General features: G+C 42.9%; 1 protein-coding gene across 2 annotated transcripts in view; it reads right to left on the bottom strand.

Moving 5' to 3' along the window:
- ptk7b (protein tyrosine kinase 7b) overlaps positions 1–15,715 on the bottom strand; it is a 71,796-nt gene that overhangs the window by 22,733 nt on the left and 33,348 nt on the right. For both annotated transcript variants that reach the window (XM_029450438.1, XM_029450437.1), the window contains exon 2: positions 2,951–3,247. In XM_029450438.1, coding sequence (XP_029306298.1) covers positions 2,951–3,247 — 297 coding nt within the window. The remainder of the gene's footprint in view (positions 1–2,950; positions 3,248–15,715) is intronic.

The following is a 15,715-nucleotide window of genomic DNA, read 5'->3' on the forward strand; positions in this document are numbered from 1 at the left end:
ATCTGAAAACAAGTTGTAGGAGTTATTACAGGAAGTGTGCAGCTGCACTAGCGATCAGTAAGGATGCTCTAAAATGCATCCGCCGAAAAAAATGTAGGTTAAGGACACATGCTGTGTGATTAAATCGAGATGCCGCGTGTTTGCGTGTGTGCAAGTGGCTCTGTGATTTGAGAGATTAAAAAGGGGAGGAATATGCGACTGCCTGCGTTTCCACTGTACGGTTTCCCTTCTTTCTACAATCACCGGTTTCAAAACACTGTCAGTCTGCATCTTGTGACCGAGAGTCAAGTGAAGCGTCGCCTCCAGGACCAACAAACGCGTTGACAATAGTGATGACTGAGCCTTACTATTCTGCTGGACGCGGTCTCGCCATGGAGACCCAGTGACCGGGCGAGACAAAAGGATGAGGGGGGGGGGGGGCTTAAAAACCTCTATTAGTGAAAACAGAGGGGGGATAATTACTCTGAATAACTCAACTGGCAGGATTTGCCCACCCACCAGTAAGAGCAAGACAAATTAACTCTCTCTGCAGAGGGTGGGAGGGGGGAGGGGAAACAATCTACTCCAGTACAGTATATGTACAGTACATAAGGAATACCCAGCCCCCCCCTCACAACCCACATTTATAACTACACACGCAAACTAGCATACACTTGAGTGAACGCGCATGCAGGGTTAAAGCCAGAGGGGGGTCTTTACTCTTAAGCCGTGCGTGGCTTTATCACCCGTTAAATGTATGTTGGTGAAATATGAGCACATCTGTCATAACACGGTCTGATCCACCTAAAGTGATCCAGAGATGCAACCTGCACATTATGACAGAGACAAATGTGTCGTTATGCACCGACAGATGCAGCATGCACAAGTAGTTAAGGATGATTTATTACTGTATGCTACCTTCCCGTGTGTTTGATTTAGGTATATTCTGTGCTATCACTTCTGCTTTAGGAATTCTACTGTAGGTGGTTTCTTATCTGAAGTCCACTCCTTTTGCTGTACTCGTATCAAAATGATAGGAAGCTATCCATCTTATAATTTCTAGCAGAGTGTACTGCACTGCATTCATTAATATCTGCTTCTCAGCTATACATCTGCTGCTTATATCTGCTTTAAGTACGGCTGACTCTCTTCATATCTGAAAGGGAGAAATGTGTTAGCCAGCAGCATACCTCTGTAGTGGATTTACTAAAAGCCTCTTCAAGCAGCCAATTTCAAAGGCCTCCTTTAAAGGCTACTTGATATGATGCCCCATAATCACCCTCGGAGGCAGATGGAGAATCCATGCGTGCAAACACGTACACTCATTAACACACACAAATAAGGAAATATCTTGGGCATTATCTGCAGGTTCATCACTACAAGTTACACCTTTCACTTCACGCAGTCATTTCATCCATTGGTAATATAAACATATTGCTTATTGCAGATTTAACATGCTTTCTCTTTAACAAACAATTTTCCTAATTTCCAAAGAGAGAAGTCAGATGTTTTCTGTGATCTGTGTATAACTTGAATTTGGGAAACACTGTTTCAACACTGTCACACCTCAAGTCATATTTTATCATTCTCAAATTAATAATGAATTTTCATATTTAATCTCTTTCTCTAAATGTCTATTTGTGTGAGAGCAATGCACATCTAAACTAATCAAAACAAAACATGTATTACCACTCTTATGTAAACAACAGCCCACATATATTTCAATGATTAAAAAGGTAAAGAGTTTTAGAAATGAATACTCCACCCGACTTCAAATAACAATCTTCCTCTCTGTTCCAATGCGTGGGAATATTAATGAACTGGCAGATAGTAACGTTTATTCTGGGTCACGATGGCAGCTCTTAAGAACTGATCCTTCGTGTCTAACTTGTTTTTTTCTTTCTTTAATGTGTGGGAGTGTTTCAGTTGAGCTTTGTTGACACACTACATCATGTTTAATTGTAACACATAAAAGCAGAGCCCTTCAGATCAGACACGGTTTGGAACTGATGGGTCTCTATTTGGTCGATCTGGCTAAAAAACATTACATTGTTCAGAGTTGGTGATCTACATTGCATCCCACAAATATCCACTGGTGGAAACGCATGATGGCGCAGGGGTTAAAGCTCTGCCCTGTCCCTGGCTCTCAGATTGCTACTAGGAGGTCCGGACACTCATCTGTTCTTGTAATCAGCCTTTGAACGGGTAAGATCACCGCAAAGAGAAACCTCCCGGCCCAATGTAGCTGGAGAGGACAACATATTCCAGATGGAACCATTTTTCACTCTGCTTTGCTTTTACTACTGCCATCAGTACAAACTCTCTCTCTCTCCGTTTGTAAGACACAAAGGCTTTTCAGTAACGACTGGTACCTGAGGGCCTTCCACAATACTTGAACAAGGTTGTTATTTATCTCAAACAGGGCGGTGCAGAATTCCCATGGCTTCCTGTGAAACATAAGAGGGTCATTGAGGTTGGGTTGTGGGGCTAAACAACAAAATTAAGATACTAGTGTGCCTCCCCCTAATGGGACAAAACGTTTAGATAGTGAGGGAGTGAATAAAAAGCTGGAGCAAGGAGGGCAGAGTTAATGTTAACCTAAATAATTATATAGCTAGAAAGTGAATTACACTGCTTAGTAATTTCCAGACAAAAGCCTTTTGATAGTATATGGGAAAAGAGAGTGTTACACGACGAAGAAAAGAAGATACAAGCAACAAGAAACACATGCTTGGTGGCACACATATCCAGTTTCCTTTGGAGAGAGGGAGAGGAAGCCACAAAGAAAGAGGCAACAAGGTGGAAACATTCCTGCAGCTCATACTACCTGTCATCTTATACTTTTGTTGGGCTTTTTTGATCCAGAAACTAGATGCGCACCCTTGTTGCCATTATGAAACCCTGTCAGCTGGCAATTTTCACTTGGGAGGTTTATGTTGAGGGTGAGAACGGCTTCAAATGAAACACTCACACTTGATATTGAAGGAGGCACCGGTTGAGTGGAGAGACTCTCCCCTGACCAGGTTCACTGCGACGCACTCAAAGTTTCCTGCGTCCAGCTGCCGATCCACCGCCGTGAACTTGAGGTTGCTGCCCTCCAGAAAGCGCCTCTCGCTGTTTTCCAGGTGCTGGCCGTTGTGAAGCCAGCGGTACCTGATGTCGGCCGGATCGCTGACCTCGCAGCGTAGCATGGCGCTGCGGCCGTGCAATGCATCCTGGGACTTGGGCTCCTTGGTGAACTGGATGGAGACAGCCTGGATGGACAGAACTGGGAGGGGGGAGAGAGGGAAAGTAAATGACAGGATTAGAATGTGGCTGCTGTTAACATTTTACAGCTTTTTCCGTTCATTAAGTGTGTGTGCCATGGCGACCACTTAGCCTTGTGGAGGAATGTGATGTTTAGACAATACTGGCTAGCTGTGAATTATTTTGTCGTAAAATGATCAGACCCAACGCGGAGAAAATACTTATTCCCGTTGGTGAGGCTGTGGGTGATCACACACACGTCTCTCAAACAAGACATGATGTGTTGCTCACACAACCTCACGCACACTTAAATCTTTTAATTTCCCCTCATGATGCTTTGCACAAGCTTTGTGTGAGACATGATTTCTGCTCCATTTATCCACATCCCAGTGGAGACAAATGACAAGAGTGTAACTTTGACTCAGCCTGGAAGAATACCGCACAGTCAGTCATTTTGTTTCACTACAGTCACAATACACTAAAAACTCAAATCAGCTGGAAGACACATAAATGAAAACAGCAGAATGGAGTCACAGTACGAGTAAAGGTGCATCTTTAACTCATTTAATTGTTTTTCTCTCTCTCAGAAAATGAGATTGTGATGTGAGTAATGATACAGGAGGGAGGGAATATTGTTGCATCATTATTCTCATTTTCTTTGATTAATATATTAAAATGATAATGGTGGGATGTTTTGCGAGAATCTGTAACAAATCTGTAGAATATAATCTGTAGGCAGGGACATCAGTGCAGCACCACAATACTTAATTAACAATAGTATTTTGACACATACAGTATGTTGCCTTTAACAAATATTTTGCCTCCTGCGATTTGAATATTGCACTAGTCGACATTGCAATTTATATAAAAGTGTGATGAATTGTTCAGGACTATATTGCAGTAATATGTGGTAACAGTTAGGGTCTAACCAATTAATCTTATTCTAGGATTTCAAATACACTCTTGGAACAAGAAACACAAATGTTTTCTTTGTTTTCTGTCATGACCAGCTGCACTCAGGATTGTTGCTAATTAGAAAAGTCTTGGAAGCGAGGGGAAGAGTAGGACAGCTTCAAATTTAAACTCAACAGCTGCTCCACTTTCTTGTTTGAACAACTCCTACAATGAACTACTCATCATCAATAGCCATCTTCATAGTGTGTCAAGGCAGGCCCGCATGTGCACTGCACAACACAATGTTATCAGACCTGATGTCAAGGTTTGTTATCATTGGGAACAGTCCACCGCTAGGCTCGATTGAGCATATCTTCACCTGCGTCTCTGTGTGTGTGTGTGTGTGTGTGTGTGTGTGTGTGTGTGTGTGTGTGTGTGTGTGTGTGTGTGTGTGTGTTCATAGCCTCTTGCAGGACTGGAGCCAGGTAAAAAGGGGATCTTTCAATAATGTTAAATCAAGGAGCTTGTTGAAGATGAGCCAGCGTAATTTCTCCATCTATGACCCTCCTCATCCCGCCGCTCCCGTCCTTCTGCTGCCTGTCCATCTGTTCATCAGGCTCACCTTTGTCTCAGCTGCAGGTGGCTCGAGCTGACAGACAGGCAGGCAGGCAGGCAGAGACGCAGAAAGGCTGGTCAAACATGATAACCAGACAGAGAAGCTGAGGATAGGCTGGGTGCAACGGGGACAAGACATTACTTTTTACCTTAATTACCCTTACCTTACTTTCAAGACAGGTGGACAAATGACTATAGAGTAGAGAACCAAATTGCAAGATGTGGACCTCTATGGGTAATGTCAACAAGAACAAGATACTAAAATACCATCTATGTTACATGCAAGCAGCCATATGCAATATGTATTCTCATACTGTGCCAGAAATAAAGGAAAATGTCCGACATGTTCTTGAGTGTTTTTCTAAAGCTCTGACTGCACTTTGTAAACCACTTTTATATGGATGCTCTTGCTCTCCCACTTTTGGATCCAAATATCAGTTTTGTATACGTGAGCACATTTTATATAAAAACAAATAAACACAACTCAGTTCAGTTTTTTCCCCATCTGGTAAAAGGAAGAGGGATGGTGAGACAATGACACTATACGCCAGTGTTATTATTTCTAGTCCATCATTCTTTTGTTTTTGTTATTTCCCTCGGCCTGCCGGACAGGTGGATCGATGGCGTCTTTGGGGAATTGATTTTTTTTTTTGTGGAGACACTGTATTAGAGGTCACAGCCCAGTGGCCTTTCTTTCAGCTCTAAACACAATGTGGGAGAGACATTTACACGCTTCAGGAGAGACACCTGCAGCCAGATGATTGGCTTTCACTTTACTGTCTCTGGAAAAACAACTCACTTGGGATAAAGCTTCACCTCTTCACCTCACTATGACCCACATGTACTGAATTTCCAGCCATCTCTCTTAATTTCTATTGATAGATTTTATATCTATGTCTCAACGTGGGGGGGGGGATGGTCTTGTTCAGCGGTGTTCATACCCAATTAATCAAAAAGGCAGAAAATGTGATGGTCGATAGTTATTTATCGAGCACAAATACAAAACATTAGCTTATTCCAGCTTCTCAAAAAGGTGATTTTTGCAGCTTGTCTGTTTTAGATCATCGCAAGTCAAATATATTTGAGTTTTGGGACCGTTGAACCAAACATGCAATTTAATGAGGTCACATTGGGCTCTGAGAATTTACTGACAATGGACAATGGTTAAACCAAATTCATAAATCATTCTTCCATCATCTGAACAGAGCTCCAGTACGATCGCCACAGGATTTATTGCACAAATGGTAGTTAAGACAGTTATTCTGCATATGCAAGGGGTGTCTAACAATTCCCCTCAGAGGCTGACAATTTGTCCCATCTGCACAAATCTGGGATGAAAAGGCAGCAGATGGGTTTAGAAACACCAAAAGAGTCGTCCGCAACATCCACCTCAAACAATCTATCAAGTAATGTTCACAGATGAGCACACCGCCTCCACGCCAAGCTTACAGCCGGGGTGTGAGGAAGCCTGCCAACTTCCATCACACTGAGCCTCTGTGTACGTCGATGTTACGAGCTTTGGTGGAACGCGGTTGATGGTTTCATTTGAGACGCACATTGATAGTTGACAGTGCGAGTTTGTGTGCGTTAAGAGGGAAAAGTCCCAGCAGAGACAGCACACACAGATAAGGTGTTTTCACATACCACAGGATGACAAGAGATAGAGAGAGATAGAGAAAGGGTGGAGTGAGGCAGAAGTGGATCACATCTGAGGCAGTCTGCCAACTTTTACTGTACTGTTCAAACAGGGAAGGCGTCGTGACCTACATCTCTCAAACACAATGCCTCTCATATACATAAAGACAACAAATACACAAAGCCACAGCTGCCACCTCTAACACCATGTTGCAGAGTTGTGTCCTTCTGACCAAATCAATGCAGTTCATTTAGGTCATGCTTTTCACTGAGTCACACAGGGGCTGAAGGAAAGTGAATGCTTGGCTCTGCACAGAGTGACATTTCAAAGAGATAAGCGGGCAGATTCTATCCAAACTCCCACTGACGGCCCTTCAAAGGGAGAGTGGTTGAAAGGGAGAATTACAGATAACGGACACAAACAGAGAGAGAGAGAGAAACAGAGAGAGAGAGAGCGAGAGAGAGAGACAGAGAGAGAGCCAGAGAGAGAGACAGAGAGAGAGACAGAGAGAGAGAGAGAAACAGAGAGAGAGAGAGCGAGAGAGAGAGACAGAGAGAGACAGAGAGAGAGACAGAGAGAGAGACAGAGAGAGAGAGAGAGAGAGACAGAGAGAGAGACAGAGAGAGAGAGAGAAACAGAGAGGGAGAGACACAGAGAGAGCGAGAGAGAGAGAGAGAGAGAGCGAGAGAGAGATACAGAGAGAGAGACAGAGAGAGAGACAGAGAGAGAGAGAGAGAGAGAAACAGAGAGAGAGAGACACAGAGCGAGAGAGCGAGAGAGAGAGCGAGAGAGAGAGAGGGGGGAACTTCTTTTCTTATGACAAAAACTCTTCAGTGCTAAGACTGAGGTATTGACAGGGGCGAGTGTTAAACCGACACATTGAACTAGGACAAAGAAATACAGTGAAGTTCAGTTAATCATTAAAAGTACCTTGTGGACTTTGAGACACATTTTTAGATTTTAAGGATTAATGTGTCATCTATAAAATGTCAAACTTCTCATAAGGACCAACAAACCAAATCCAAAAGACATTTAATCCAAAATGATCCCTAAAACCAGCACATCCTCACATTTGCGAGGCTGGGACATGTACATGTACATCATTTTGGAACAAATGAATATTAAAAACAATCTGGATACTGCATTAATCATAGAAGTTTCCATTGATCGACTATTCACTTAATTTAAAATGTACAGTATATTTTTCAACCAGAAAGCTTCATAACAGTAAAGGAATATGATGTCTTAATAAATCAAAAACTGTATCAAACTGTGCCAGGCCAAACACTGTTTCTCTAGGGATCCTCAAAAAAACAGAAAGAAAAAGAGAGTCTCTTCTCCAATCAATATGCACTTGCCGGGAAAAGCTTGCAACGGATAGACTAATGCACCCGGATGAGCTGCAATAGTCATGAAATATTAATAATTGTTCGTTTTCAAAATAGTTTCCCTGGATTTGGATCAAGGTATCTGCGAAGGAGTTGGAAGAGACGGAAAGTAGGTTAAAAACAGAGACGGAAACTGCTGAGAGGTAAAATATCTGCACAGGGATTCTCTTCTCCTCAATGCACTGCCGACCCCATTAAGCCTGGCTCGGCTGTCAGGACTGTCAGGTGGAAGTCGCCTTAAAGTCGGCCTGACAGACAGAATAAACCAAAATGGGCTCATCAGCAGCAGACGCCTCCCTTCTCTCTTTCTGAACTTTGTCTGCTGGCACCGGCAGGCAGAGGTGGCCCAGTGGAATCATATTTCAAGAAACATTTCTTTTGTATCACTATAGGGCAGAATGCAAGCTGCAGGATTTGGGTAAAATAAAAATATATAAAACATTTCTGGGTAACTCAGACCGAGAGTGTGTATCTGTGGATATTAACAATGAAATCTATGTGCAGATTAACAGTTTGATGTTAATACAGACTACACACAGACTTCCATTGTAGGTGAAAATAAGTACTGTATTTCTAAAAAGATAGGAATCCTAATTCCTTCAGATAAACAGTTGCATCATCTAATCTGTGAACATCCTTGTGCATCTCCAGCAGTGAAGCCAGGGTGACGGTGAGCAGGGATGACGCGCATGCCTGAGACTGCAAGAGGTTAAAAGGGGAAGACACCCGCACATGCACAGACGCAAACAGCAGCACCCACAAATACTTGGCACCAGGCACACTCATCAAGTCTCGCCCTGTGGGAACCCAAAAAGCCCCTATGCGTGTGATTTCACAGCCTCTCAGTGGACCGTGTCGGAACGAGACAGCTGCTCTGAAATGTTTCTGAGTGACAGGACAGCGGAACGAAGAGTGTTGGAAACTAGCGTTGCTGACGGTGCGTGAGACAGTGATTGGAGCGTGGCGGATATTAGATGCTTATCTCGCAGACGCCTCGGCCTCAGTGACGTACAATTCCAGGAACGAAACTGCTGCAGATAGACATTAAAACATTGCAACTCCTAGTGCTGTTTTCATGGATTACAGCCTTTAAACTCACAAAGTCTTCCGTCGTTAATGAAGACACTTCTACCATCCGTGATCACTTCATTACTCCCTCCTCTCCCCAGCCACAAAATCTGCATAACCCAATTAAGGATAAGAGCAGCATGACTCCAGATAACATCAGCCCTCTTTGCTCAAACATTCAAACAAACAGTGCAACTTCAAAAGAGTAACCCAAAAAAAAGGGAAATGGCACAGACACGATTAGAGCGCCTCTGATCTGATCAATTATTCACAAGAGGGTTCCCATGAGATCTGCAACGGAGCTTAGCATGATTTGGAGGCAGAATGAAAGATCTTATTTAGTTAATGGCAATCTGGAGGTCAGACATGGGCTAAGAGACTGAGCACAGACTGTGTTGAAAAATTGATGCCATGTTTTTTCCAGAGGATCGGTAGAGGGGGAACACTATTGCAAAACAACCTCTCTTTGAAAGCGTCCCATTTAGCAGCCGCTGTGCCGTCTTACATTGTATGAAGCATAAGTCTACCGCCCTCCGGTCAACTTTTTGAGGAAAAAGTTGAGATTCAAAATCAGCGTGGATCCTCCTCTTCATCCTTAGGCCCAGTTAATGAGGTCATCTTTAAAAGTGCTCCATTAAACAAGTCAGGAACGCCAGCAGTGGGGAAAAAAGACGTAGATCATGTTTCTATTTCCAGCCTTTTCTGCAGATTCTGGAATGTCAAGTTAACAAGATTATCTTTCGTACCCGGGTGGCTGTCACAGAGCGAAGAGGAGAAAAGTCCTCATTGTCAGGAGACGGCAGTGAGATGCACAGGAAGGTAAAATAGAATTAGTTACCAATTAGTTCTAACCTACTTTGAAGTTGTCCTGGGTATCGAACCTAAAATACCTTCTGAATACTAACTTAAATGTGTTATTATGATCAAGTATCAAAAGTTGGTTATGGTCTTGTTTCCTTATTCTTCGATCAGATTATTCCTGATCTAAATGCAAGAAACCTTCCTTACTTTAGTCTGCATTTTGTTTAGGAAAAGGTCTTTATTTAAGACTGATGCATTGAGTAGACTGGCATTCCGCAATATGTACCGTTTTGTAATCTGTAACTAAAATTGTATCCTATAAATACATTTACCAATACCAGATATCATGCGCCACAATCACCGATTTGTTTTTGAGCCAAAGTACTCGTTAACGAATGAATGTCAGGTCTGCAGTAGCATCTCTTTCTTTTGCATTTATTCTATATCACTAGCAGAAGCCAGTAGTAACAACATGGCAGCCAAATATATTACATTTTTATAGAACAATCCATCGTATCTTGATGAAGTCTCATAGCCTGGATGAGTGTCATAGCCTTAGGCACCTTTTCAGAGGGAGGCATAATAGCCATCTTTTCACAGTGCAAGCAAACGTGTCTTTAAAAGCTGAAATAAAACCTTACATGAAAAACCGTGAAAGCTTCATCCACAGTTGTGTTTGTGGATCAAGATGTCAGGGAGATAAATTGGACAGGGAATGAAGGGCAAACCGGGAGCACCGAAGCCAACTGAGATTTCATTGCCTGTCAGCAAATCACCAGATGTGTGTGTATGCACGTGTTTGAGTTTTCTCCCGAGTTGCCTTCCCTGGCTGCCTCCTCGAAGAGTGGTTGGCAGAAACCAAAAGAACGTGAAACAGATATGCTACATGATAAACTGCATTCTGATTTATTGAGACTGTCATATCATGACAAATCACAATTGAAAATCCAGTTACAATAGAAAGAAATATTAAGATAAATGCGTTAGTGAGAGGTTTGCCTGCACGTCTCAGAGGAAACACATGGACACAATGTCTGAGAATGTGTGCATGGTCAAAGATTAGGATTGATTTTTGGTATTTTGTAAAATAAATATGTTATTTTGGTCTATAAACAAAGCAATGTTAACAGGAGAGTAGAAGCTAATCTCAGATACTGCTGTCAAATAGAGTTCATTTTGCATTTAATGCCTCAGTGATCTCTGGGTCAGTATTTCTAACAATGCTGTGTGTCAGGAATAGTTTGGCATGTCCATTGAGAATTACACAGAGAAACCACCAGTGCATGAAGCTGAAATGCCGCTCAAACAAAGAGGTCGGGCTTCCTTATTTAACTTGACAGCAGAGACGTTAAACAGGACAGAGTCATACCAGGTACAATGTCTCTGACAAGCCATTGTAACAGGGGTGACAGTTAAGGTCGCCACGGACCGATCTCATTGTTGACCTCGATCAGCTTTTGTAGACATACAGTTAACTTGGTGACTTTGTCCTGGAGTTACTTCATGCAGGAAAATAAAGGTGCATGAGTGGAGGGGTTCATGTCTTTAAATCAAAAACTAACCATTGTTGGTGTTATTGATTCATCTTTGACTGAATACCTTCAAATGTTATTGTCATAAACCCCCATATATTTAATACACAGTGATTCAGAAACAGACAAATCCAGCTAGCACTTATCTTAGCATCGCCCTCTGGGCAAGAAAATGTAATTGGCATGTTTACGAAAATGTTATTTACCAAATTATTCCTTTATACCATGAAATGATCTTTAACATTGAGAGCTAAAACGATTAAACTATCGACATTGCTTGGTTTTCAGCCTCTCAAATATAGAGATTTCCTGCTTTTCTCAGTTTTATACCATATTAAAGTGTATATCTTTGGGTTTTGGACTGACGAAACAAGACATTTTAAGACATCACCTTCCATCATCTGAAAGTGTACAGTGCAGGGTATCTTCTCAGGCTTTTATAAATGACATCAGAGGCTCCTACAAGGTAACATTCAGGTGGATTACAAACAGACAATGTTCAACCAGCAGCAATGTGCCGTTATAGAGGCACCCCACACTCTTTCAAATTGAAATGGATCAAAGTAATAAAAGAACGAGTCCCTGCTGTCGCTTTTCATTACATCCCATAAAAACTGACCCCAGGTAATATTTTCTTCTCTGTGTGGCATACATCAGCAGAACACATCTGTGTTCATTCCTCTGCTTCTAATTGAAAACCATGATCAAAGCAGCAGAGCCGCGCTGCCTTTTTACCAGTAAGGCAGGTATGCACACCCGCTACCTTCATTTAATCTCTGCTCTTATTGTACCAGGTAATTGCACTGTGGCGGGGTTTCGCTCGGCAAAGCGACTTGGTCGTGTGCAAAGAGTGTGCCGGGCTCATTATAACAAACCTTACTGAGATCACCATCAGTTTACGCCTGTTACTCTCCATCTTGCCGCTGACAGCAGGGAGCGCACTCTGCACCCATTAGACTGAGACCGACCCCCCCCATCTTATTATCAGGGAACATTGTCATGGCAACCGGCATGCAACTTCTTCAGGTGGACTATTGTTTTGCTTCGCTCAAACAGCAGCGGCAGTCATCCATGACACCTCAGTAGAATTTATAGCGTGATCCCCATCTTGACAGCTCTTAACATTAGCCCTTTCATGAGGAACATGACACTGATTGAGTCACGGATGTATTTTTTAATCATAGAAATTAATTTTCCTGAGAAAACTATTTGACATGGCATTTTGACAGAAGTGTGTCACCTCTCCGACGTCACAGAGAAATGCACTCTCGGGCCTCCTAACGAGCCACTGCTTGCCAGCACACCTCTGCCTTTGAAATGAAGAAGTGCTCCATATGGTCTCCATGACAGGGAAAATAATAAAAACACTCATGTAACACAGGAGGGCGAGAGGGGGACAGGCGTCGGCCATAAATCTCTTAATAAGCGCACCGGGAGGCAGTCAATAGCATCAAAGTGTTGGCTGGGCCCCACCCAAACGTTCCTTCAAGTGTCCTTTAATAGGCCACCCATCCTCAGCCATTACTGCCTCATTACTAGTCGTACTGCAGCGTGCTGCGGACTGGGAATAGTTTGGTCCCTGAGGAAAACTAGAATCATCATGGATCTTCATCATATCCATATCCAGCAGGAAAAAGATACATAACAGATCATAGCTCATAGTTTAGGCAAGAAAAAAAAGAGATAACACTGAAGAATTAGCATCAGGCAACTGATTTTGATGAAGATTGTTTTCTAAAAAGCTATTTTTTCTAAATAGTTCCATTCACAAAAAGCTACTTTATGATAGATTTTGTACACTTATCACTTTGTTTTTCCATGTCGGTTTGTAGTAAGTAAGTAAATGTCTTCAAATAGTTTACTTATTTAACGCTGAGCATTAGCATAGCATCACAATGTCATGCTATTCAACGCCATCTTAAGAAGTATAAATGGCAGTTCACGGAGCGTGATCCGCTTGCTTTGAGACAGTTGGAGCTTGAGTACGCAAAGAAGCCTCTCGGAGAAGATATGAGCCGCGTCTCTCATCACCCCCCTCTGCTCTGTCCCTCTACACCAGGCTTCATAACTGTCATGCTGTATCTAAAATAGAGACATCTGAGCACGGCTAGCTCTCAACAAATTTTCAACACCCACTCATAAAAGGCTGACTGTTGAAACACAGGCAGCCTAATGCATCAGTGTGTAATCCTCTCATGCTGAGGACAGAACATGAGCCGACAAGGAGGGAGGCAAAGAAAGAGGAATACAGGAAAGAAAGAGGTTCTGAGGAAAGGTTATAGTTTGTCTAGAACGCCCAAACGATGCCGATGAATAACCTTTGCGGCATCCACAGATCTGATCCTGGCCGTGAAAAGGACCATGGGAATTATTACCCATGGGGCACAGCAATCTGGAGCCACAACCCCTGCAGCTGTGCTTTTACGAGACAGTCAATATGAGAGCAATTATTAGATTAAAGCGGATTAGCCTTTGCTCAGGTAAAGCAGGTTCCTGTCTCTTTGGTCCTGAAGAACTGGGCACTAATCCAGTAATGACACCACTTTTAGACAGAAAACTGGAAGGTGCAGCAGTGGAGAATAAAGGCCTGCCATTTATCTCTCACACACACACACACACACACACACACACAAGCCATGCAAAGAGCATGAGCAAAAATTAACGGGAGGATTCAGTATCAAACTAAATATAAAGGAACAGTAATGTCAAACATCTGGGGTCACACTGGATTATTTTCCAGCATTATGAGCCAAAGATGGAAGATTAAGAGTGGAACAGAGGAGCGCAGCAGTTTACAGCCAGGCTAAACACTGATAGATGTTTTAGACTAAAGGGTCCGCTTCTAAACTGAGAGTTAGCGAAATGAAGCTGGGTGGTTAAATCTTCATTTGGAGGCATGTACACTACGCTTCAACAGAGCAATATGACAGATATGAGATAAAGCAGTGGCAAGAAATGGGAGGCTGTTTCCAAGTGTTTAACTTCTGAAATATGATCAGTGAGGATGAACAAGTTTCAAATGGATTAAACAGAAAGAGGGGAAAAATATCCCCGCTGCATAACCCGGAGCCAAACATGCAGACTTGGGACGGAAACATTCGAGAGCGCAGCAATCATGGGGACAATACGTCTCCAGAGTTACAAGAACTGCTTTTCGCATCAGTGGAAGTAATAAATGATGGTTCCCTCTCTGGCTCTGACAGCAGATGGGCGCTGAGTCCTTGGCTGCCAGTGCCGACCCCCTCTCGGCAGGCTCTGGCTAATGCCTGCACCTCTGCTATGTCCAGACATGAGTGCCAACCAGGAATGTGGTGGCACTCTTCAATCCCTCTGGCAAACTACCACAGCGTGAATGGGAGGGAGCCAAGATGAGAGAGAAGAGAGAAGAAAATACTTTCAGAATAAAGGGTAGAATAAAGGAGAAGATGACAACCTGAATGGTTGTTTCAGCTTATGTTATACCCAGAGTCATTCAGGGTTCTGGCTCCATAAAGCTGTAAAAGAGAGACTGCTAGATTCATTACTCTATCACCGTCTCACACTGAGGAGATTGTGTGGGAGATATTATAATATAATTCTAGGTCAATCCAACGCTACGTTTCTGCTGCAACATCCAACTGCTAATATTGAAGAAGAAGAAAAAGAATTTAAAAAAGAGGTTGAATTGAAATTAGTTTCCTCCGCCAGGACGGCATCAATTTCATGATCTAATGAGACAGATTACAAAGTCAAGTAGATGGAATAATTGGCGATGGACGGATGGATGAACATGCCCATTCGTAAGAGTCAGATTCTCACTCAATAGGGCTCTAGAGCACAATAAGGATCCATTAAACCTCAGTTTCTCTCTCGTCTTGCTGTCTCTCTCCATCACACTATAACAGTCCATCAACCAATGGCCTTCGGAAGTGTGTTTTTAAAAGCTTACAGAATCTATCCGGTTAAAGCAATCCGTAATATCCTCATCTGAGCGACTGTGAAACCGTATTTATTGTTCTAGTGCATCCTGAGGCCATGCCCTTAACTGACACAAGACAATCCTTTCTGTGTCTTGTGTCAGAGACACAGAAAGCACCAGACCATTGACATACAAGTTCACGAGCGCAAAGCAAGAAGGAAGTGTGCATCTACCTCAATTAATTCAGAAAAATGGATTTAAGACATGGGTGGCCTCTCTATATCCACCTCTCCCTCCCCTCCCCCCACACACAAACACACACACACACAGATATTGATGCTGGCAGTGGGGAATCAAACAAGCCTGGCATCCAGGTTGTTTCCAGGACCGGTCAGCTCTGTGGTGTAAGTTTCCTAGCAGAGCTTGGCTGGCTCTGCAGAGTGAACTCAGTGTAGTCACCACAGTTTAATGAGCCGCAACCTTTCTGGACAGACGTCTACTGTAACTGCAGTCGCCAGAGTCTCTGGCCAGTAAGAAAGGTCCCTGTGACTGTGGACCACATAGGTATGAGTGCGTTTTTTTTAATGAATCTATTGACTAAACACCAGCGCAGAAAGTTTCGAATTACAGGCGTTGCTGACCTTGACGTCTACTCTAA

This window comes from Cottoperca gobio, chromosome 15 (genome assembly GCF_900634415.1).
Source record: "Cottoperca gobio chromosome 15, fCotGob3.1, whole genome shotgun sequence".
In the NCBI taxonomy this organism is placed as follows: Eukaryota; Metazoa; Chordata; class Actinopteri; order Perciformes; family Bovichtidae; genus Cottoperca; species Cottoperca gobio.